The 25,375-nt window shown below is 37.5% G+C and overlaps 1 protein-coding gene across 4 annotated transcripts in view; it reads left to right on the forward strand.

Annotated features, from left to right (window-relative positions):
- Nucleotides 1–25,375, forward strand: part of RPAP2 (RNA polymerase II associated protein 2) — an 86,282-nt gene that overhangs the window by 48,097 nt on the left and 12,810 nt on the right. For 3 of the 4 annotated variants that reach the window (XM_028163379.2, XM_057528411.1, XM_007169599.3), the window contains one exon: nt 755–823. In XM_028163379.2, the coding sequence (XP_028019180.1) occupies nt 755–823 (69 nt within the window). Of the gene's footprint in view, nt 1–754; nt 824–9,458; nt 9,590–25,375 lie in introns of all 4 variants that reach the window. The other variant, XR_003622215.2, reaches the window with a different exon arrangement.

Raw genomic sequence — 25,375 nt, forward strand, 5'->3', positions numbered from 1 at the left:
GACCCAATTTTTAATTGGGCAGTTTGTTTTCCTATTGTTAAGTTTTAAGATTTCTTTGATATTTTGGATAACAGTCCTTTATCAGATGTTGTTGGCTGCTTTTTTAATTGATTTATAAATGATATTTTTAAAATGCTTTCTGAGAAATAAGATGACTACAATGTATTTTATTGTCATCAACTGCTAAGTGATAGAATATACTTCTGATTTTTTAAAACTTAAGTTTTCTTGAATAAAGACCTAGTATTACAATTTATTAAGTCAACTCTCATTTCTGTAAATTATGGATTATGACATCCCTTAATTGCCTGCTGCCAACCTAGCACAAGGTAGAAAGGTACAAAAGGTGAATTAAAATTAAAATCAGAAATTGCTTACCTTGTCAACTTTAATAAAACATTTGATTAGGGAAAAACATAGAGGATATGGTTACAGGGAGGTGTATGTGTTTGTGTATTTTAATAAACCATGCAATTCAGTTTCCCATATTGTTCCTATATCACCAACTTGTCTAATAGTAGTATTGTTATAAATATATAAAAGTGGGGCTAGAACACTTCCTTTTGAGATGGCCATTATTAGATACTGAATATCAAGCCACATTATTATACTATTGACTCTTTTCTATCAAATATAACAAGAATTAAAAAATAGTGCTCTTTAACACACGATATCATAAATCTGATTATATCTAAAAATGGAAAGGTTATGTATTTAACAATCTTTGGGTAAATTTTATCTCACTGTCTTTCAGATTAACAAACAGAAATATTATACATAAACCTGCAGAGTGGACATTAATTGCTTTGGTGTTGCTGTCATTGTAAGTACTCTTTCATATTTTTAACTCTAAATACTAAATATGAAGAATTTTGATTAGGGGAAAACAAAGTTATTCATTGATTTTCTAAACTTTCTTGGAAAATATTATACCTCTATTTTGTGCCTATTTTCCTTTCCTATATGATAAAATAACTTTCATGTAAAGTGATATGCTATATTTTGATAAGTTGTAATCATTCTCTTTATATTTTTTACTATCTTTTCTTTTAAGGGCATTTTTCTTCTCAAATATTATTTGTAATCATTTGAAAGAGAAGAACATCTCCATGTGGGATATGATATATGCAGGCTAGTCCCTTAATTTCATTTTTAACAGTACATTTTATTAATGTTGAATGGCCTCATTATGTTACATCTGTATTTTTACCAATATAGCTAATGCTATTTCATTTTTCATCAGCATTTTTATCAGTGATATCATCAGAAAAGTTTTGTTTTCCAAATTAATGTGCATCTTTAAAATCAAACAGATTTAAAGGAACTAAAGTAGATACTACACAAGCATATATAAAACATTTAATACTCATTCACCTTTTAAGAAATCACTAGTGGTGTCTAAGGCTGTGTTTCAATAGAGTTAAAACCATCTAGTAAGTGTAGTGTTTTTCAGCTTGAATTGCAAAAGTCTTCTTTTGAAGCCATTCATTACTGCATTACTGTTGCTACTTGGTACTTGTTAGGTCATTGAAGCCCATAGGACATTGAATACTTACTGGACACTCACAGGTCAAGAAGTGTTATGAGCCAACCTCATAGCATCTCCAGCCCTACTTTTCTTTCTTTGATGTTACTTCAGTCTGACATGTTATTCTGGCCTCACTGTCCCACGGAAGGCTGTGCTGGGAGGCATTAGAGTAGGCTTCAGTGAGCCAGCATCCGTGTCACCCAACGAGATACAGCTCACATGATTCGTTAAATCAGAACACAGAAAATAACTTTACTTGAATGCCCTGACATAAATTTTTTATCAACCATAAGAACAAATCTTTTGTCATTTCTGCTATTCAGTGTTCCAGTTGAATTGGTAATTTGTGAAACAGATCTTATTAATTTTTTAGAAAGTTCTTTCCAGTTTATGAAATTTGTAAATATTTTGGTCACTGGCAAAAAAAATATCAGTATCTCTGCTCACCCACCATATCCTATGCCTGCTAATAAACCCTCATAGATAACTGTTCAACTGTACTTCTGTAGTTCATTATACTAAAGGGGAAGTAGCTTTTTTGGTTGACAAGTCAGAGGCCCAGGCTCAGCAGTAATCTCAGAATCTTGCTTTCTGAGCCAGTAACTGGAAGTATTATCTTAATGAGCAGCTGCTTACTGAGGACACGTTAGGTCCTACTTCTTTTTGTATCAAACTATTGCCTCATCTTCTCCAAAATGTATAACAAGGAACAGCAACAGAAAAAAGTATGGAAAATGAAATTTAAAAGTCTACCATCAAAATTTCCTAAGTTTATTCCATATAAAAGTATACCTCTGGTATTTGATTTTAATAGAGGCACCCATGTGGCCCAAAATACTGAAAGCTTTGCTAGTCCTTTTATTTGACTTGCCTAACTTTGGATGTAGTGTAGGTATTTCAAGGGTCAGTGACCCATAAAAATAGTAACTTAATTGAATTCAAGAAATGAAACTGCACACATCTTAGACGTATTGCATATTTCACATTGTGCAGTCAGTCTTAAGGTTGTAGCAGTAAACACTGTTTCCTTTTGTCATTCACCTTGAATCCTTCTCTTTCATTATTCCCTAAGCCCTACAGTTAGATCTACCCATCTTTCTCCTAGTCTTTGGTCCTTTTGATCTCTTGACAACTAAAAACCTTTCCAGTTAGGGCCCTTTTGGCTTCTTTTAAAATCTTTGGTCACTATAGACACCAAGTTAGCTGGTACCTCTTGGGTTTTGCCTTTCAAATCTTGTTTTCTCATAATTTTCTGTAACTTTTGCTATAGGCCCTCTTTGAACATTCTTTATCTTCCCTAGCTGAATCTCCTTATTGTTTGGTCATCTGATCCTAAGACTTCTGTCTCCTGTCCCCATATTATTTTATTTCTTATTTCCTCATTTCTCAGAAAATCCCCTTTAGCTTTTCATATTTCTGCCCCCCAGGGAATCTGTGACTCAACCGATAGCCCCTTTCCTACTCAGCCTGTCCTTTTTTCATCTTTTTAGAATAAATATTACTATATGAGATGGGGATAAAATTAAAATACATATCCATTATGTTAAAACTAATCCCATTGGCTTCTGTAAAGTATAATTATACTTTAATTTGTATTTGCTCCCCTCTTTCCTCCCACTTACAGTTCACAGTTACTTTTTAGGGAAGATATTTTGTTACTGGGGAAAGAAAAAGTAGGCATGAGGGCCAGCATTAGATAAAGAACCTTAAACCCAGTGAAAACTATGGAGACTTTAGACACTCAAAGAGGTATGTGCATATGAAGAGAAAGGAGGTCAACACTCACATGTATTTGTAGAACAGTAACCCCTCATTCAGCCTTTTGATTTATCGCCACTAAGATTGAACGTAGGCATACATGGGATTACCTTTTTTTTTAATAATTATCCTATGATTCAGAAAATCTTTGTATCTACTCTCAAATTGCCAATGGAATTTTTTTAGTCATTGTAGACATTTCTGGAATTCATATTAAAAAGTGAACTTCTGGGACTTCCCTGGTGGCGCAGTGGTTGAGAATCTGCCTGCCAATGCAGGGGACACGGGTTCGAGCCCTGGTCTGGGAAGATGCCACATGCCGTGGAGCAACTAGGCCCGTGAGCCACAGTTACTGAGCCTGCGCGTCTGGAGCCTGTGCTCCGCAGCAAGAGAGGCCACGATAATAAGAGGCCCACGCACCACGATGAAGAGTGGCCCCCACTTGCTGCAACTAGAAAAAACCCTCACACAGAAACGAAGACCCAACACAGCCATAAATAAATAAATAAACAAATAAATAAAAAGTGAACTTCTTATAAATCTTTATAGCTAGGAAAAAGGTTCTGAATGGCAGTTGTAGACACTGCAGATGAATATAGTAAGATAATACGCTCAGTATTATTATAACAATGGTACTGTTCTTTGTATATGAATATTGCAAAGTTTTGTTATTATTAGCATTTGTTTAATGCATGAAAGGTGTTTTCAAAATTCCTCATGAGAACCACTTAGAAAAGGATACATATACACACATATAATTTTATTAGTAAAATAAACGGCTCAAGTCTAGCTCTTGTTAGAGGGAAAAATCAACATTTTGAGCAAAACATGATAGTCCAGATGAAAGAAATCTGGGTCTTGAATTTTCACATCTGTATTCTTAAAAGTAGATAAGGTGTCTCTGTAGCAAATCATCTTTTCCTAGTAACTTCCCTTGCACTTTCACAGATGTATTAACATTTTAAAAATTTGAACCACAGTGTGTAATTTATCAGTGTATACTGATGGGAATTTTATACCCATATAATCTCAGAAGGAACTTCATCAAATCAAATTGGTTCACTTGATCTTTCCACACTCAGTGCATCTATATATATATACAATATGACCCATTCACACTTCATTTAGATTTCTCACTAGTTCCATAGGACTTGGATGGCCAGTGTGACTGCAACATTTATTGATATTTATACTATGCATTCAGACCCTAAATAGTTACCAAGAGCACACTGAAAGACCTTCAAAGCTTAAGCAGTATACATTTATTTTTTTTTTTTGCTGCGTTGGGTCTTCATTGCTACACGTGGGCTTTCTCTAGTTGCAGCGAGCGGGGGCTGCTCTTCATTGCGGTGCGCAGGCTTCTCATTGCAGTGGCTTCTCTTGTTGTGGAGCACAGGCTCTAGGTGCACAGGCTTCAGTAGTTGTGGCTCACAGGCTTCAGTAGTTGTGGCACACCGGCTCTAGAGCGCAAGCTCAGTAGTTGTGGCGCACGGGCTTAGTTGCTCCGCGGCATGTGGGGTCTTCCTGGACCAGGGCTCGAACCCATGTCCCCTGCATTGGCAGGCGGATTCTTAACCACTGCACCACCAGGGAAGTCCCGGTATACATTTATTTAACAGTGAAGGAATTAATGTTCCTTTACTCCTCTCATTTTTATTTAATAAATGTTATAATTAACAAAGATAAGTTCTCAGGAACTCCTTACACATAGAAGGACATCTATAATAGTGATAATGCTGTTTTTGTTTGTTTTTGCTTTTAATAACTGATTAGAAATGCGATAAAGTAACCTGGTAGTTGGTGTTATTGCTTAAACTCCTGGCTATAGTAATATTTTTTTGTTGAACCTTATCATACTTTATGATTACATACTATATGTTGAAATAATACAAAATCAAATTTGATTTTCTCACATAAATATGCTCTAATAAAGATATTAGGCTCTTTCCACAGTCTTGATACATGATTTTTCATAAAAATGTATATGAATATATATAGTCTGCTGTAAATATTTTAGTACCTGTATGCTCTACTGTGTAAAGCTTTTAATGTATTTATATATTTTGATGTGTTTATACAGCAAATTAGAAAGCACAATAAATTACATTAAAGTGTGTTTTCTGATGCCTCCTCATAGTATATCATATATTTGTTTTTATATTCTCATAATTTTCATCTACCCTTACCCTACCCTTCTGTATAGGAAAACAGAAACTGAAGGATCACTTTTTATCATGGTCATGGTTTTCAGAGTAGTTTTTCTCTGAGAAGATTTTGACGGGTATTTTGAGATTTTATAGCTGTAGGACACCCGCCTCAGCTCGGTCCTTATCCTCCTTTCCCTCTTCCCTTTGCCCTTAGTCTTCCCAGTGTTCTTTGACCTCTGTCATTATACTTGAGCCTGTAACACGAGTGGGGACTATGCAGATGTTGACCTAAAGCTGAGAAATCTAGGGAAGGGTCCAGACCAAGGCTGGCAGCCAAATAGAAGCCATATAGAAGGCTATGGAGAAGCAAATTGACTGGCCTGAGTTCTATGTGCAGCACACATGCCAGAAATACAATAACTTCTTGTATTTAAAATGTAACTTTTTCACCCAAGTTTAATGTGGAACCTTTGTAAAAAGCCCACTGCTTATGTATTGTGATGATCTATGGTTAATTTTAGCATAGGAGTCCAGAGTCTCTTTGTGGATAGCCAGGGAGAGGTGTGTATTGTGTTCCATGGGAATGATTTGGTTATCTAATGAAGGAGTAAGTAGGTAAATACTTACTTACTTTGTGCTACTTAGAAAGAATGGAGGGTAGAAAGTGACTTGTGGTAGTCTAACATGGATACATGCTATTCCTAGTTTTATGCCCTTGATGTTCTCTAATGGAAAGCTTTCAAGATCATCTCCAAAAATGTCTGCTTTCATTTTATTTATCTGAACTGTCTGTTTTCAGTGAACTGTGGCCCACTTCCTAGACAGAGACCATGCAATAGTTTATTCCCCCTAAAAGCTTTGAGTATTCCCGTCGTTCCGGGAGTAGCATGTAAGTCCTGGGAAATGGTATTTAAATAAGCTCAACTTGACCATGATCACGAAACAAAAGCCTTCACTGGACGTGGGCAGCCACTTTAGGTAACCATCATAAAGATAGACACTCAGGAGAGTCACTTCCCTAGGGCACTAGGCATGAATGGAAAGATGTGACCAAGGCTTTTTGCCTCAGCAGATTGTTTTTTATAGCGCGCCCATCACTAATTTCCTTAGAGAAATATGTGAGCACACCATGAAAATGAAGAGATGGTTCCTTAGAAATTTATTGGTTCTCAGAAGTATTCCAAAGCCTTTCTCTTAACATTCCCAATTTAGTTCTCAGTATTTGCGACCATAATAGAAGATCATTGAAATAATTTTTGTTTCCTTATAATTATGGAAATTTTTTATACTTAATTGAATTTTATTGAGATATAATTCCTATAACTTAAAATTCACCATTTTAAAATGTATAATTCACTGGTTTTTAGTATATTCACTATTTTGTACAACTATCACCACTGTCTGATTCCAGAACATTTTCATCACCCCAAAAAGAAACCTCATATCTATTAGCTTAGTCCCAGTTTCCCCTTCCTCCATCCCCTGGCAACCACTGATCTACTTTCTGTCTCTGGATTTACCTATTCTGAACATTTCATATAAATGGAATCATATAATATGTTGCCTTTTGTATCTGGCTCCTCTCACTTAATGTATTCAAGGTTCACTCATGTTGTAGCATGTAACAGTACTTAATTCCTTTTTATGGTTGAGTAATATTCCATTGTATGGATATACCACATTTCATTTATCCATTCATCAGTTGATGGACATCTGGGTTGTTTCCACTCTTTGGCTCTCATGAACATTTGTTTACAAGTTTTTATGTGAACGTAAGTTTTCGGTTCTCTTAGGTATATACCTAGGAGTGGAATTAGTGGGTCATGTGCTAACTCTGTTTAACCTTTTGAGGAACTGCCAGACTGTTTTCCACAGTGGCTGCACTGTTTTAAATTTCCACTGGCACTCCATAGATTGAACTTCAAAGGTCATCTCTTCTTGCCTTAAACCCAGTAGTCCCACCAGGCTTATGTTTGCAGTTTTTCCAAACTTTAAATATGCTTGTTCGTATTAAATTTAGACCTTCGTGGACGTGTAACATCAATTTTTTATGTTCTAGGAATTTCTACTACGTATGCGAAATGAGTACCTATGAGCCCCCTCACAAAAAAAAAAAAAAAAGATCATAGTGTTGAATATGAGACCATATAAATTAAATGCTGAACCATAACTAGTGGTATTTATTTTGGATTCCTCAATATCCATAAAATTCCTGTTTTGTTTTGTTTTTTGCTTGTGTAAATCTTGGATTTGTTTATCTTATGATATTTACTATCACAATACCCTTGTCATTGTGAAGTTTAAGTAAAGTACTTATTTACTGAGGGTTAAATAATAATTAGATTATTTCTAAGCCCCCTCTACTTATTGCTGAGAGTTTATCTAAGAAAAATAAAATATTTTTTAATTGAAGTAACTTTATCCTCAGCCAGCAGGCTGTGTGGGAACCCAGATATTTTCTAAAGGAAAAATAATACTTGTGTAAATTTTTAACCAAAGACTGCTTTCTTCAGTGATTTTTTTTTCCCTCAGAATTCCTCATATTTTTGGCAATTTTATAATGTTGGTTTTTTAATCCATAAGTAGCTAAGAGTCCCCAACCTTGGATCAGAATACATATTAAAGTCACCAAGGATCCTCAGCAAAAAGATGTGCTCCCAGCTTCCCCTTCCCAAGCAGCGCAGTAACAGCAGTGGTGACAGCTAGTATCAGGCAGCACTTAGCCCTTACCAGTCACAGCCTCGACTTGAGGAGTCAGTCTCCCTATGTACTCTTGATATCTTTACATCCTGACTGAGCTCACTGAGAGCACAGGTCAGGGGAAGCCAGGAAGCATGAGGCGTAAGGGCATTGTTATCCCTAGCCTCAGGGTTCTGCACCATAAGAGTGTGATAATCATTGTGTGTGGACACCACTGGTTGGTCCCATTTCTGTCTTAGAGCACTGAAAAAGTTGGAGCCACTATGCTGAGAGAATTGTTACATAGCAGTAGTTATGAAGAAAAGTTTTTCCAACACACATCTCCAAAGCTGCGCTATAGAGCTGTCACAAACAGGATCTAGATATAAAGTTTAAAGTCACTACAGCCCAGCCCTTTAAACAAACCTATGTGTAATATATCACTACTAAGTGAATTACAAAGAACTTGTTTCTTTTCAATTAGAAATATCAATGGAAAGCATCCCTGCTTCCTTATTAATAGGTAATCCTAAAGCATTAAACGCAAACATTATCAGGACATAAACCATCTGTTATAAGAAAAACATTTTATTTTATTTGGCTGTCATGGTATTTTATATAATCAAAGTTTTTATCAAAGTTTTTATCTCAGTTTTTTAGACAATAGTTCTGAAATAGAAAGCTCATGATGACATACTTCTTCATGGTATGTTCTTGTCTATTTTTCTTTTAGAAGTCAATAGTAATAGCCTCACATGCCTCTTGGTTTTTTCAGATTTGGGGACTTTAGATTTGTGCCTAGGATAAAATTAAATTTATGTAAATTATTATTAAGCATTGTTATGGTATTTTTAGTAAATGTAATTCCCTTACCCCAAAGACCACCTTTAACTATGCAAGGGTCTCTTAAAATCCTAAGTTGAGTCTCATTCTGGATTTTCCCTTGCACTAGCAGTGTAGCCTTGCACAAGTTTCTTAACCTCCTTGTGCATTTTTTGTCTTATTGGCAGTAAGAGGGGACTAAATCCTGGTTAAATCAACTTGGCAGTGTGAGTTCAACTATGAGATGTTATAAGTAAGAAACAGTTTTAACGCAGTATGTCAAAGGCTACTGAAGGAGACAATGGAGATGAGTATATTTAGCATAGGAAACAATGTAATTGTGCTGATAGCCATGGTGACACTGCCCAAGTGTTACTACTTTGGTATCTTAGTCCTTAAGCTTGGCCAAGAAATACGTTGAATAATATTGCTAGCCATTCTTTCTGTGGAAAGATTACAGAGTACTCATTTAAGTAAATGGGTTGAACACCCCCCAAGATTCCTTAACTCTCTTTCTACTACAGACCGAGCTGACATTATATTGCTCTCCACATCAAAGATGAGGGACCTGCCCTGGATATTTAAGGAAACAGTGAAGTGATTTAGTACCTCAGCAGTATAAATACTAAAGGTGGTGAAGAGCAAAGTAAAATGTGTAAGTTGATTTTTTTAATGTAAAATTATGCTTTAGAACTCATTTCCTTACAGAATCCTCACTATAACCATGGATCTTTTCTCCCCCGCTTCCATATCATTCTTTTTTTTTTTCCATATTATTCTTTACATTTTATTTTGGGAATAAGTCTTATCAACAAATAGGGACATCTAGAAACCTGATATTTTATGTCAGAATTTCTGATTCTTTGTTCAGATCACATTTAAGGAAATTTTTGTTTTTAATTTATTTTTTATTTTTGGCTGCATTGGGTCCTCGTTGCTGTGCATGGGCTTTCTTTAGTTGTGGTGAGCAGGGGCTACTCTTCGTTGCGGCGCGCAGGCTTCTCATTGCAGTGGATTCTCGTTGCAGAGCACGGGCTCTAGGCATGCGGGCTTCAGTAGTCGTAGCACACGGGCTCTAGAGCGCAGGCTCAGCAGTTGTGGTGCACGGGCTTAGTTGCTCTGCAGCATGTGGGATCTTCCCGGACCAGGGCTCGAACCTATGTCCCCTGCATTGGCAGGCGATTCTTAACCACTGCACCACCAGGGAAGCCCCAAGGAAAATTTTTAAAGTAGTTCTAGAATAACATTTTTTTCTTTTATTGATGAAAAGATCCCAACCATTCATTGATATAATTTCTTTGAACTAGGTATGTTGGAGTAATCTGAGTTTCGTCTTGGAGATAGTAGATTGTTAGCTAAAGGAATGATAAGCTACCTTGCCTGTAGCCCTGATTTTCCTTCTAAAGAGTTTATTTGCATTTTTTTTAATGTTTTTAATATCATGCCACTAAAACCAGCATAAGTAGAGCCCACATTATACCAGGAAAGGATGAGACTCACACTTTGCTGTAGCATCATAACTGTAAATCAGTGTAGAGGCTGACTATACAATAATGGAAAAGTTTTCAAATATTAGAAATCTGACTTTAAAATAACCAACGAATGTTTATTGAGCAGCTGCTATGAGTAAGACTGTATCTTAGGCCTTGTGGGGGATACAAAGATTAAACAAAGATCCTGCCCTGGAAGACTACCGGAGGTTGAGGAAAGGGGGAGATAGATATGTGCACAGGTGACTACAGTAAAAAGTTGAATGTATTATTAAATGGCAAGAAAGAAACACAAACTGTTTGGGGGTTCAAAGAAGCAAAAGAGCTCTACTAGGGAGATCAAAAAAGGTTTCACAGAAGTGGGATTTGTGATGGGCCCAAAAGATAGAAAGTGTTTCAAGAAATAGAAATGAAAGGATGCGAGCATTCTAGGAAGTACCTGTGTAATGAAAAAAGCAAAAAGAAGAGATGTAGTGAAGAGTATAAGATAACTGGAAAGAGTGGTTGGGAAGTTGGGTGTATTGTAGAGATAGAACCTTTTAATGGCAAGGAAAGTTATTTTAGTGGACAGTGAAAGTCATTTAAGTTTTGAGCAGAGAGTACCATCATGAAGCCAGTGCTTTAAGAAGATCAGTCTTGCTGGAGTCGCATCTGATCCTGTCTTGCACCTTGTGCCAGTCCTTCGAAGGCTTCCAGTTGCTCTTATTGTGGCCTACATGGCCCTGCGTCGTCCAGCCCCTTCTTCTCCAGCCTCATCTCACATCACCCTACCTTGTTCTCCCATTCCTACCACTCTGACCTTCTTTCCAGCCCTTCTCATCATACTCTCCCTCAGCATAGGACACAGGTTGTTCCCTATATCCAAAATGTTCTTCCCTCCCCTCTTCCTTTGGTTAATTCCCCTTCATCTCTCAGAACTTGAGGAAGTGTTTCTTCCTCAAGAAACGTTTCGTGGACTTCCCTGACTAGATCAAGTATCTTTATAATATGCTATCATAACACCATGTACTTATCTTTCCTAGCACTTGCCCTGTTTTCAGTTTTATATTTAATTGTATGATTACTTGATTAATGTCTGTCTCACTCAACTTGAAGATTTTAGGGGCAGGTTCTATGTCTGATTTTACTCACCATTATATAGCCAGCACTTCAGCATCGTGCCTAGAACATCATAGATTTACAATAAATACCTGGCAATCAATGAATGATTATTTAGGAAGCTATCATTTCTAGCTTTTTGTTGACTTCTTCCCTCCTGCCTTCAAGTGCTTATTCATCTTTAAAGTTTAAAAAACAAAACAGAAAAAAAAAAGAAAACCTATCCTTTGTCCGTAACTTCACTGACCCCCCAGACTATCATCCTTTCATTTGCCAAACTTCTTGAAGAGCTAGTCTGCTGTCAGTGATTCCCGTGCTTTTCATTAATCCCTTGCATTCTGGCTCTTGCCCACAGCATTTATGAAATTGATTTTCTCAAGGCCTCCACTAGTAACAGCCTAGTTAACCAGCGAGCACTGAGACAGTGAACTAAAATGATTACAATGAAAATGAAATGGGAGAGACAGATGACAAGAGACATTACAGCACCAGAATCTACAAAGTTTAGCAGTGGGGGTAAGGGGAGCCAAACATGATTTCACAAAATTAAGACAGATAACTGGGAAAAATAGTGGTTCTTTTAGGGAAGAGAGTATGAGGAACTAATTGAAGGAGATACTGCATTTGGTTTAATACCTGGTCTCCAAGCACTGAGACTGTTCCTGTTCAGGGAGATTCAAGGTTAAGGCAGATTATCCAGTTGGGCAGTTCCCCAGTAGGAGTTGAAAATGTGGAATTGAAGCTAAAGAATGGTAAGAAAAATCATAGACTCAGATTTTAGAGTCATTATTGAGATGGGTGAGAGGCAGAGGTAGAGGGTATTAAGTGCAGAGGAAAGAGAATCTGTGGAACAGCTGCATCTATGCCAAGGTTGCCTGAGGAGTACAGAAAAAGGCAGAAAGAGGGGAGGAACAAACATTTGTTTTTTGGAACACCAACTCAAACATGCTAGACTCTTTACCTACATTATTTCATTTGATCCTCACAATTCAGTGAGGTCAGTGGTAGTGTCCCACTTCCCAGAGAAAGAAACAGACCATGGGAAGACAAGCACTTTGTCCAAGGTCATAGCTGGGATTTTGATTTCAAAATGTGTGCACTAGCCACTGCCCAGTGTACCTTAGAAAGGTATGTGTACAATCAGAACACTGTCAAGGAATCCAAAGCAGGTTTGAGGTTCAAGAAAGAGGTGGTAACTACCTTCCTGAGAACCAGGCAGCTATCCTCTGCTGAACAAAGACAAGGGCTGAACAAAGGCTATGGTTTGGGCAACCACAGTTGTGGGTGACCTTCAAGGAAGCAGTTTCCGTAGAATGATGGTGGAGACCAGATTGCAAAGGCTGCTCTAGTAGACAGTTGTGAAGATACTAGACATAGCAAATGTTGACCACTCTTCATATGGTTGGCATAAAAGGAAAGAAGAGAGGGATTATAATCCAATAGGACATGGTAAATCTTCAGAAGACTTCTCAGGATGGTGGAGGCTTGAGCATGTTGGCAGCAAAGGGGAAGGAGATGTCATACAGGCAGGGTTGGGAGTACTAAAAAGACAGTGTAACTGATGGGATGTGTTCCATGAAGAAACTGGGAATGTCATCAAAGGCATATTTGCCGATTATTTTTTCTTCCCTGATCCCTGTCACCCACCTCCCTTACCCACTTTCCCCCACGTTTCTCCCTCCTTGCCTTGAATGTCAGTGTTGTTTGGTAACATTTTGCCTCCTGTACTTAATTTCAAAAGTGAATGGACCAAATCTTCTATGTTTCTCCTTCCAAAAACTCATATTAGTGTTATCATTTCATTACTTGTTCTAGTTTATCCCCCTCCACCACAGGTTAGTGATCTGCTTTAGAATTAATTTAGGGCAGCATTTCTAAGTTTGACCTGTATAGCTACTGTGTTTAATTCTGGTGTCTAACTTTTTTTTTTCAGATTTATGATTTTTACCTGCCTTCTCATCTTTTATAATCCACAAATCAGTCTTAGGGACATATACATGTACTTCACAAAAAAATACACACATATACACACACATACATACACACACACACACAGTTTCTACATGAGAATAAGAGACTTTCCATTCATCCAAAAATTGTGTTTGGACAGTGTGTAAACAATACTAAACCAGGAAAGATGTCTACAGTAAGTGAGGCAAATTTGAAACTGTTTTCTTACCAAAACATAATCTCCATGCAGCCAAGGACATTGTCTAGATTACTTTTGTCTCCCTAAATCTGGCACTCAATCTGGCATTTAGTAAGCACTAAGTGAATATTTGTAGAATAAATCGAATGAATGGACAGGAAAAACTTGGATAAATTATTGTTGGTGTTATGAACTTCAAAATAGAATTGGTAGCACTGGTAAAATTGCACAGAAAAAAAACAAATAGTTGCTTACTATCATGAGTAAAAAGAAGGACAGTAACCTTTGTCTTGGTAATGATTCGTATTTTCCAGGGTGGATATTGTCTGATAAGGATGTGACTAGCCTAAAAATGATTGCTGCTTTTAACTACATCTAGCATTGCTTTTTTGTATATAGATATTTATAAAATCTTTAATAGAATTAATGAAAAACAAAACTAGATGTAACTGGGAAATTATCTTTTAATTCATATAATTATAAAATTAGTAAGCATTTTAATTTTTTTAAATGTCTTTGATTTTAAAATTAAATTTCAAATACTGCTTTTCTCTGATTTCCATGGACTTACTCTTTCATATTCTATGGACTGATAAATAGAAGAATTGATTATAGAGCAGTTAATCACCAAGTCTGTAGATATGGCACTAAATCTTTTATTTATCTGATGCATCACAGACACAATTCTGGAGAATTCTTTAAATGTTTTACATGTTGGTATTTGTTCGTTGAATTGGAAGCATTTATCAAATATTAATGGGTCTTAATGGAAAATTTCACTCTAGAGGCAAACTCTTCCTTTAACTAGTCTTACTGAATGTATTTTATTAACTAGTCTTGCAAACTTGCATGAAAATTATAAGGAAAAAAAATTATTATTCCTAGGCATATTGAGTGCTTGTTAAATTCAAGAACCAAATCACCTAGTGTGTTTTTTCTCTGTTGTCTTTAAACACTTCCATTTAGATTGTGTATTATAGAGACTTAACACCTTTTTTAATATTTTTCCTGCCTCTGACTTTTCTCATTCTGATAGTTCTAGTTAACAGTAAAGTCATATGGTTCCTGAAGGCAAAACTAAAATACTTCCGATTTACTCCTGGTTTAAATATGTTTACAAAGTTTTAGAGCAGATTATAAAGGCCAAAGGGTAAAACGAGGCTTGCTGTTATCTAGTTCTCACTATTGCTGTTTGTGTCATCCCATATCCACTTTCAGGGAGCAGTCTGAGAATTGGCTCTTTGTCATTTTAGTACAGCTCAGGTATACTCTGCCTTAAAAGACAAAACATATCAAAATACATAAAGCTTAATACTGAAAATTCCATTGGAGCAAAAGTACTCAGGAAACTGCTACAAACTGCTTGAACACCTGTAATTTCTGTGGAGGTGAAATCACATTATAGTAACTGAATTGTCTGTACAATTTCACAGTTTTATTTATTTACTGATTTTCTTTCCAATGAGTTTTTCAGGCCCCACATTATGATGTTGTCTGTCACATGGAGGTTTTTAATTTCAATGAGTGACAAATCAGCCACACTGCAAAAATGTTTTTTAAGAATAATGCAACTGCCAGGTTATAACTAGTATTCCTGTGGTTTCAGTGCAGAGAAGTATGTTGCTCATCCAAAACACTAACATTACAACTTTCACATGCTCCAGAATTCCTCAAACTGTGTAAAACTAAATGCCACTAATCCTCTACAGCACACATTACAGATTGAGAGATATGGTTATACGTTGAAAGTAGGAATAAAGTTATGTGTTCTTTCCCCAAAGGAAAAAAAAAATACACATTTGGAAGAAAAAAACCCAAAAAAACCTTTTTATATAATTTGAAGGACTATATGAACCCCAGTATCCCAGGTTAACATGAGGAAGTGGAGTCAGCAAATGTAGGTTTCTCTTTTGAGAAAACTGATAAGAGTAGGAAAGAAATTGAACTGCAACAATTTGTTTTGGAGAAAAGAGACTTAGGCATGTTTGTAGGGTATGGAGAAGGAGCCAGTTAAAAAACAAAAAGAATCTGAAGCTGAGGGCAGGGTTGGGGGGTAGACATGCATGGTGGAACAGGGTCCCAGAGGAGGTACAAAGAAGTGGGATCATGGTTACAGGCAGCAGTAGCTTGAACAGGAGAGAGAGACATCTTCTGGGGCAGGAAGAAAATAAGTGAAGAGTAATGTGGCTATAGGTAAGTTTGTAAGTAGAAGGGAGATATTTATTTATGGATTTATGTATGTATGTATGGCCGTGTTGGGTCTTCGTTGCTACGCGTGGACTTTCTCTAGTTGCAGCGAGCGGGGACTACTCTTCGTTGTGGTGAGCGGGCTTCTCATTGTGGTGGCTTCTCTTGTTGCGGAGCATGGGCTCTAGAGCGCAGGCTCAGTAGTTGTGGCACATGGGCTTAGTTGCTCCGTGGCATGTGGATTCCCGGACCAGGGCTCAAATCCGTGTCCCCTGCATTGGCAGGCGGATTCTGACCCACTGCACCACCAGGGAAGTCCCTAGAAGGGAGATTTTTAAATTACGCCTGACAACTTCAAGTAAGATATGATGTGTTCTAAGAGTGAAGAGATGATGGTTGAGTAGGGCGTGAAAAAAGGAGGTAACAGTCGTTGAGAGTATCTGGAAAAGGACCTAACCAAGTGCCAGAGAAAATTGACAAGTTACCCAGCTGCAGCCAGAGATCATGGATTTGTAATTTTATCAGTCTTCGAAGTTCCCTTCTTCCTGCCACTTTCCTATCCTCCAGTAGTTTTCAGCCATCCTGTTGTAGGTGTGGAGAAAGCAGGTTGTAGCACTACTTAGTTGTAGTTTTGATGAATAGGAAAGCTAAGACAAGGATGCAAGAGATTCAGAAGAGTGCTGGTGAAAGATTAGTTCAAGAAATCAGGACAGATATAACTGGTAAAGGGTAATGGAGTTACCTTAGGAAGAAAATTGGTTGTCCTAATGAAATGTTTCTTTTGTTCCTCCCCGCAAAGTTGTGTCTTCAGCTCTGACATTTCTCCTAGGTTGCAAACCAAAATTTTATGGGGGGTGGGGGAGCATCTCCATTTGATATCCCTCAAGCAATTCACACTCAGAAATCTGGGACTGAGCTGATCTTCCCTTTCTTTTCCTTTGGTGGCATTTCCATCTTCCTAATTACCCAGAATTGAAGTTTGACTTGGCTTTGGTGCTTCCTTTGCCCTTATCTCCCATATCTAATCAATTGCTAAAGCCTTCCTTCCTAACTTCTCTTACCCAATTGTTTTTCTCCTTTCCCGCTGCTACCAACCCACATCAGGCTTTCATTACTTGCCTAGACTGCTGCAATTATAGCCTTCTTAAACACGTCTCTTGCCATGTGTCTCTTCCCTCAAGTAGTCCATCCTTCCTCCAGCTACCAGAGTAATCTCACTAAAGCTCAGTTCTGATCAGGGCAGGCCTTTGTTCAGAAACCTTCTAATACCCCATTTCCTATCATGTAATTTTGCTTGAAATTCAAGGCCTTCCTTAAGTGGCCCCAACCTGCCTACCCAACTTATTTCTCTTTTGTGTCCTTACATTGTATCCACTGACTCTTTTCCCCTACAAGCATCTCTCTTAGCTTGTATCTTTGTGGACTCTGCTTAAAATGCCTTTCCTGTTCATGTTCGTGGGTCCTAGCATTCAAGACCCACTTCAAATGTCACTACCTCCTTAGAAGTCTTTCTTAACACCCCAGAGGTACAAATAATATCTTCCTTGTACAAATTTCTATAGGTGAGACCTTTCTTTTGGACTGTATTACCTTCTGCTTTGTTACATAGGTATTTATATAGAGATCTCATTTCCTTTGCTATTCAGTTTTGTCCAGCAGTGTAGTTAACAAGTATAACAAATGATCAGAACTGCACAGATTATCTCAATTCAAAAATTTAACAGTGGTTCTAAACACTGGTTGTCCATTAGAATCACATAGGGAGCTTTTAAAAATTACTAATACTTGGGAATTCCCTGGCGGTCCAGTGGTTAGGATCCCACTCTTTCACTGCCGAGGGTGTGGGTTCAGTCCCTGGTTGGGGAACTAACAACCCGCAAGCCTCGCCATGTGGCCAAAAATAAATAAATAAAATAAAAGTTACAAATACCTGATCCAAAGATTTTGATTGACTGTTCTAGGGTGGAGGCTGGACATATGTATTTTTAAGTTCCCCAACTGTAATTTGTGCAGACAGAATTGACAACCACTATCCTTAATTCTAGTGCAATTATTAGTGTGCTAGATAAAGATATGCTAAATCAGTTAATTTAACTATGTCTGCCAGGATTTGCTTGCTGAGAGGCATGTCTTAGCCTTCTTCTAAAGTCTTCATTAGTTGATGATGTTGGAAGATGCTTCTTGGCTGTCACAGAAAGGATGAATTAATTAGAAACAATAGAATTGTCTGTTTTCATTAGCATGTTTTATTTTGTAATGACAGATTTCAAAAATTATTTGAAGAGCATATACAAGTGGGCCTTTGAAATCATAAGGTCTACTCAGTTCTTAAAATGAATCAGACATGTGAGCTTGTGTGGTATAGTGGTTAGAAGTGTAGACCCGTGGGAGTACTTCTGGGGTTATTTGCTCATCTCATACTGACTGCGTGACCTTAAGAAAGTCACTGGAGTCTCACTTTGGAGTTAACACTTGCTGTAACTTCACAGAAAGGTTGAAGATCAACAAGTTAGTTTCATCAAGAAAAATTTCTTTTTACAAACTTGGAAATCACTGTAGCTTCTTATGTTTGACTCAGTGGTTGAGATCCTGCCACAAAAGGAGTAACTGGGAAAAAGAACTGGTGTTCTTCAAAGGAAACAATTTGCTCTAATTTAGAAAGCCACCCACCACCCATTTTAAAGTATCTGAATTTTAAACTGAGCTCTGACCTCCTGGCATTTGTTTCCTTGTCAAACTGTTTACTCTTTACTGAAAAACAACATCAAGAGCAGCTTAGGAAAGTACCATGAAGGAGTTATCTCTGCACATGGCCCAGTCCATGTTATTTTATGGAAAAGGAAAAGCTCTTCCACAGGTTGACTTTTTTGGTTCTTTCCCTGTGCCCCCGGGGCTATTGTGTTACTTCAGGGAGGAGGCCAGGGGCCACAGATTAGACAAATATTTTTAGAGAATCACTGACAGAGTTGAATCTTCTTCTGCCTTCTCCCCAGTAAGAAACATGTAAGGTGGAAAAAGAGTTATATTAAATATGAGCCCTGAATATACAGATGAAATCCCTTTTGAAAGTTTATACTAAAAATTTTTTTTATATCTTAAAGAGACGTTTTAGAAAATGCCTTGGGTTTGTGTGAGCCCTCAAATTTCTGAAAATAGATGACATTTTGACCCTTTGCGTTACTTACTGGTCACAGCTCTCCTTTGTTTCAGTTTTGAGTGTATCTTTTCACAGACAGAGGTTATCATTTTACACTGCTTCATGTAGAGAAGGAGGGAAAATCCCAACTCATTTTTTTGAAGAATACAAAGTATGGGTAAAGTGACAATTGTTACTGCAGTGCATGAAGGAATATGGAGACTTCATAGATAAGCAAGATACCCTTGTGATAAAGGTGTCCATTTTTAGCGCTGTTCTTAACCAGTGTGATCCTGGATAAATCCCTTACCCTGTCCAAAGTCTCTGATACTTCCGCTGTCAAAAGGAAACTAGCTGGGTTGTTGAGACTAATCACACTTGAGGAAATTAAGTGGTATAGCCTCATCAAAGAAGACTGTGCAGTTTAACCTCATCTTTCAGATTTTTCAGTTACTCAGGCCAATATTAATAAAGATGCCTCATCTATCCCGGAAGACTTCTGGTTTTGTTTGATTCTAAGCCCCTGAAGTGTCAGGTATTGTAATATCTGTTCTGTTTTCACTGGTAAAGTAACAAGCATAGTGCCTGTGCATGTAAACATTGAAAGTACTTCTTTTTAACAGAAATACTCCTCCTTCCCAGCCCTAAGTTCTGAAGGATGAGAGAGTGAGTGTTAAAAAAATTTCTTTTAAGCCCAGCATTATCTTTTAGCGGTCTGCATATTCATCACCTTTATGCGTGGTAATCAGCAGAACAGGTTTCCCTACTGCAACAGAACTCTGTAGGAACCCAGTAATTTCTCAAATCTGATAGGTACAGAAAAGTGTGGCTTTTCACTTCCTATCCTTTCCTCCAACCCCAAACCATAGAGAAGCATGCTTTCTGGTGACATTTATTCACATAGACATTCTCACAGCATTTTCTTCACTTAAGATTATATTGAATATGAGGAGTGTTGTTCAGTGTCATTTTACAGCAGCCTACCAGTTTGATTGTGCAAGTTTGGAAATCAGTAATAAACCCTTAGGAAACTCTGAGAGTTACTGCTTCTTAGTGTTGACGGTCAGGTTAAGGGATGTCTGTGCTGTATCATTTAAGGCAAATGCCTGATGTGATCTTCACCCATATTACCCAGATTATTCAGGAAAGGATAAATCAGACCATGCTGTGATTTCCAGTGTTTCAAGAGTCGCACTATATATTCCCCAATGGGAATGAATGCAGTGATCAAAGCAATACGGACCACAATGGGAAGACCATTTAAATATCCAAGTTCATTACTGACTTTTAATGCACTACAGGAGATGGATAACCTAGAGACCCATCAGTTGTTTAGCTCCACTTCTTCAGTAAACCACAACTTTAACTCTTTATATAGCTTTCTCTGTTGATGTGAAACAAACCAGTGACTCACAAAATCATAGGTAGCTTTCTTCTGAGCCTTAATCAAGAGCTTGTACAGCTCTGAATCCTTGGATATGAAGATTTATAAAAAGGCCACTTTTAATTAAAAATCTCTTGTTTCAGTTGTCAAACTTTGAAACTCCTCTTAATTCTGTGTATAATAATTCCTGTTAACCAGATGTTGTTTGATAGCTCAGTAATAACAAATGGAGGGTACCTGTCCTAACCTGACTTCCAATCTCTCCTTTTGATGTGTAGCATATGTGGAGCAGTCAGCTAAATAAAGGTCTTATCAATAAGATGCAGTTTGACACTTGGCTTTTTTTGCTTTTGTCATCATGCCATTTACCATATGGTAAAGAACTGGTTATAGAAGGCTCCCTTTCTTTTCAGAATAGAGATTTGAATCAGTGGAGTTTTCATGAGAAGTTTCCTCTCTTGTTTGTGATTTATACATTTGCAAGTTATGTCATTTTTGTCAAATTATATTCTCCAGGATACAGACTTTTTGTGGTAAACCATCCTTTTAGTGTCACCTTTAGAGGTTTTTATTCATATTTAAAAGTACATGAAGGAAATAAATTGAAACATAAAAATATTTTGTTCTTACTCACTGCCAATCACAATTTCTGTTGATTATTTTAAAGGTATTTCCTACATAAAGCACACTGTTAAATACCAACTATGGTATATTACTGTATTATTTAAGTAGAGTAGTTATTTGGGCCCAGTTTATTGTAGTTTTCTTTGATATTCACTATTAGAAGTTGTAGGACTGGAACAGAGGTTTGAGTCCCTTTCAATATATAATAGTGTGGAAGTTGTTCTTTAATTAAAAGGGTAAACAGGTAAGTGATTAGCATACACAGATAAAGGATTAAAAGGAAAGGAGGAGCCTAGGGACTCTAACAAAAAAGGGGAGAAGGTTGATAAGATTCTGAGATTGTACTTCAAAGATAACTTAGATGTGAAAGATTTTACATCATGATATCTTTCTCTGAAGGTATATTGTTCTATGTTTTGAAGTAATGAATTTAAAAAATATTTATATTCTGGGACATTGCATTTTAGGAAAATGAGAAGCTATAAGTGGGGGACATAGGGAATAACACCAATCTGAATAAGGAGCAGTTAGATGGCATCTATTAGGAAAGATTAAAAGGACTTGGAATTGAGAACCATTTTCAAGAATATGAAGGAATAACTTTTAAGAGCTGGCCCCCAAAAAATTCTGCAAGGGCCATTTAGATTATATACGAGGAACAATGTCCAGGATTTAAAATGCGTTAACCGTTGCAGCATGCTACACATAGAGGTATAGAATCTCCCTCCTTCACAATCATGGAGGTAGTTTATTAACCCAATCACTACATCAAGAAAGGATCTTGAGTCTCTTTTCTTAGATCTTTTAACTCTTTTTTTTTTTTTTTTTTTTTTTTTTTTTTTTTTTTTTAATGAGGATCTTGAATCAGATGCGTATGTTTGATTGATTGATTGATTGATTGATTTTGGCTGTGTTGGGTCTTCGTTTCTGTGCGAGGGCTTTCTCCAGTTGTGGCAAGCGGGGGCCACTCTTCATCGCGATGCGCGGGCCTCTCTCGTTGCGGAGCACAGGCTCCAGACGCGCAGGCTCAGCAGTTGTGGCTCACGGGCCCAGCCGCTCTGCGGCACGTGGGATCTTCCCAGGCCAGGGCTCGAACCCGTGTCCCCTGCATTAGCAGGCAGATTCTCAACCACTGCGCCACCAGGGAAGCCCAGATCTTTTAACTCTTAATGGGAGGAGACTAAAAGGGAGTATAGATTCCAAAAACAACTGAGTCCTCATTTTGTGGCTACATTCTGTTACTTTCATTGATCTAGAAAGAATAAGAACACACCCCATTCAAAAACAGTAGTAACAGCCAGAAATACACAGAAATAAAGACCGGTATTAGTTGGATTGTAGAAATCCTAAAGTGCTCTTCCTTTTGGCCAAGTGTCATCTCCTTTAGAGTGAAAGGAATTTCCTTTCCTTTCACATTTAACCTGTGAGGCTAAAGTACTTTTGCTCCAGAGGAAGGCACCAAGCAACCACTCAAGGGCCAGCCCCTTGCTCCACAGTTTCCTCTACAGGACTGGAGTGAATTAAGCGACAAACCAAGCCTGCTCAGTGGCACTTAGCCCTACTCACTCTTGGCCAACACTGAGTTTCAGGACACATGGAAGGGAGGAGGGGAAATGCAGGAACAAGTGATAGGTCTTGATTTAATGCTTGGCCTACCTGATGAATTTAAAGCTCATCTCACCTCACTGATAGATATTCTGAAATATTCTAGCAGGAAGATGCCACTACATGCAAGCAGGAGGAGTCAAGAACATGTTTCCTCCCTTCCTTCCTCTAAAAATGAAAGGAGGAACATTTTATGAAGAAGAAAAAGTATTTCAGTAAGCACAATAAATTACTGACCTCTTAAGCTATTTCTTCATTCAACAACTAATTAGTGATCATTTACAATGTGTCAGGCATGAGGGATACAGTGAATGCAGTGAATACACGAGTCATTGCGCTCGTGACATTCACCTTCTTTTGGATGAGAGACGGTAAACAAGCAAACAAATAATAGAACTAAATAATAGTAAGGACTATGAGACAAATAAAACAAGTAGGTAGGTAGAGAGGGCGAAAGTGAGGATAGATTTCACATGGGAGAGGTGACATTTAAACAAAACAATTACATGAAGGAGAACACCATGTAGAGATCTGGGGGAAGAGCACCCCAGGAAAGAAAACAGCCAGCCCTTAAGTGAGGACAAACTAAACCTTGGCATAATTGAGGCAAGGTTGGTCAGTTTGGCTGGAGTGGAGTCAGCCAGGGAAAGTTCTCTCTCCACCTGGTAGATTTTATGAGATATTTTTGGTTTTGTTAAGCATCTTCCATACTTAAGTGATTCAGTGTACAGGAGATCTTTCACAGACCAGACCTTGAATATCCTAGAGCCAAGTGGTTCCTTTGGATTTCTCATCTCCTATTTTAATAACTCCCATCATCAGACTTATAGTATATAAAACATTATATTAGTGACTGAGTTATTCACTTTAAATTAAAGTTGGTACATAACAATCTTCTAGTATAAGAGTTGGCAAACTTTCTGTAAAGGGCCAAATTATAAATATTTTCAGCTTTGCTGGCCCTACAGTTCCAACTACTCAACTCTGCTGTTGTAGCACAAAAGCAGCTGTAGAATACATAAATAAATGGGCATGGCTGTTTTTCAGTTTATTTACGAAAGTAAATTATTTACAAAAGTAAATTATTTACAAAAGCAGCAAGCCAGATTTGGCCCACAGACCATAGTTTGTCCAGGACCTGTTATAGTACACTGAGAAGTGCTAGTATGGGGTAGCAGCAGTTTCAGTTCTATAATCATTCACCAAATTATGTATTAAGAGAACAAGCCTGTGAGGAATACAAGATGGATGAGTAAAATGTGATCCCAGTCTTCCACCTTTCTGCTTGGTGCGAAAAATATATACAACTAACAATATATACTTTCATATTATTTGAAATATTTATGAAAATATTCATGTGATAGAAACAAGGAAAATAAAAGGCCCAAAGAAATTTGATTCCTCCTATAAGTAGTTATTAAAGCAAGAGAGTGACTTAGTCATATCTGTGAGAGAGGATTGTGGTGGCAATGTGGAGACTGGACTGGAGTGGGAGACCGCTTAGGCTATAGCTGTAGTCCAAGCAGGAGATGATGCATCTGAATTAGGACAGGGACGGTGAGTCGGGGAGATGAAATGGATTCAAGAAGCACCTCAGAGGAGAATCAGCAGGATTTGGTAACTGACTGAACAAAGAACATTAAGGGTTAAGAGTTAAAGATGACTGAGATTTCTAATACTAGAAGGTTTTGATGAAAATGAGAGCTCAGAATTTCAGGTTTGAACATAATGTATTTGAGGTACCTTTTGGACATCCAAGTGGAGAAAAATCCCAAGAGAGAAGTTAAAGATTTGAATCACTGATAATCAGAGCCATGAGATGGGATGTAGTGCAGAAGAGGGTCAATATGAAATCATAGGTAAGACCTATCATTATTAATGGGCTGATAAAAAAAAAGAAACGCCAACAAGAGAGATCATAAAGATTCAGTAGTAGGAGGAGAACTGTGACAGAGAGTTCCTGAAAAGCCAAAGAAGGAGAATTCTAGGAAAGGAGGAAGTGATTGAGGGCATCAAATACTGCAGTCAGCTGGAAAAAGAACTAAGAAGAGGCTTTCAGATGTGGCAATTAAGGGACCATAATTGACCATGTAAAGAACAGTTCCAGTAATAAGTCTTTGTTCATTTGTCCTTGGGCCTGGTTCTAAGCACACATAGACTATGTTGCATAGTGCTTTGTGCTTTCCAAAGCCCTCTTCCATGGTCACTGCTAACAAAAGCAGATTCTGCACAGAACCCTGTCTCCAAGCTCAGTGCAGTGCTCCTCACACCCCAGATAGGTCCTCACACCCCATTCAGCCGATGATACCTATCATTAGGGTGGCATGTACCCTAAAAAGAATCCTTGCAGTTTATTAGTTGCATCTTTGGCAGTGGCAACAGCCAACTCTTATCATTGACCAAAACCATAACAGTCTGATAAAAAGTTATGATCTTGCCTCAGATTCATCTGTGCAAATAGGCACAGAAGCCTCTTGCTACAGAGATGACATGGAAATTCAGCAGATGTCCAGTAAGCAGTTAGTCTGGTAGAGTGGGCAGGTAGCCAGTTGCTATTAAGTAATAAAACATGTTGAAGTAGATGAGTCAAGGAATCTGGAAAACATAAAGATTATATATAGCCCTTACTCAACTTTAAATGTAAATTACTTTGGAGATAGAAGCAAATCATAATTCTTTTGAAGGAATCATTCATAAAATTATTATATTTTCAGGGTTTAGCATCTTTCTTGACATATTATTATGACTTTATAACTTGTCAAAACCAT

The sequence above is a fragment of the Balaenoptera acutorostrata genome, chromosome 1, assembly GCF_949987535.1.
Source record: "Balaenoptera acutorostrata chromosome 1, mBalAcu1.1, whole genome shotgun sequence".
NCBI classification, from domain to species: domain Eukaryota; kingdom Metazoa; phylum Chordata; class Mammalia; order Artiodactyla; family Balaenopteridae; genus Balaenoptera; species Balaenoptera acutorostrata.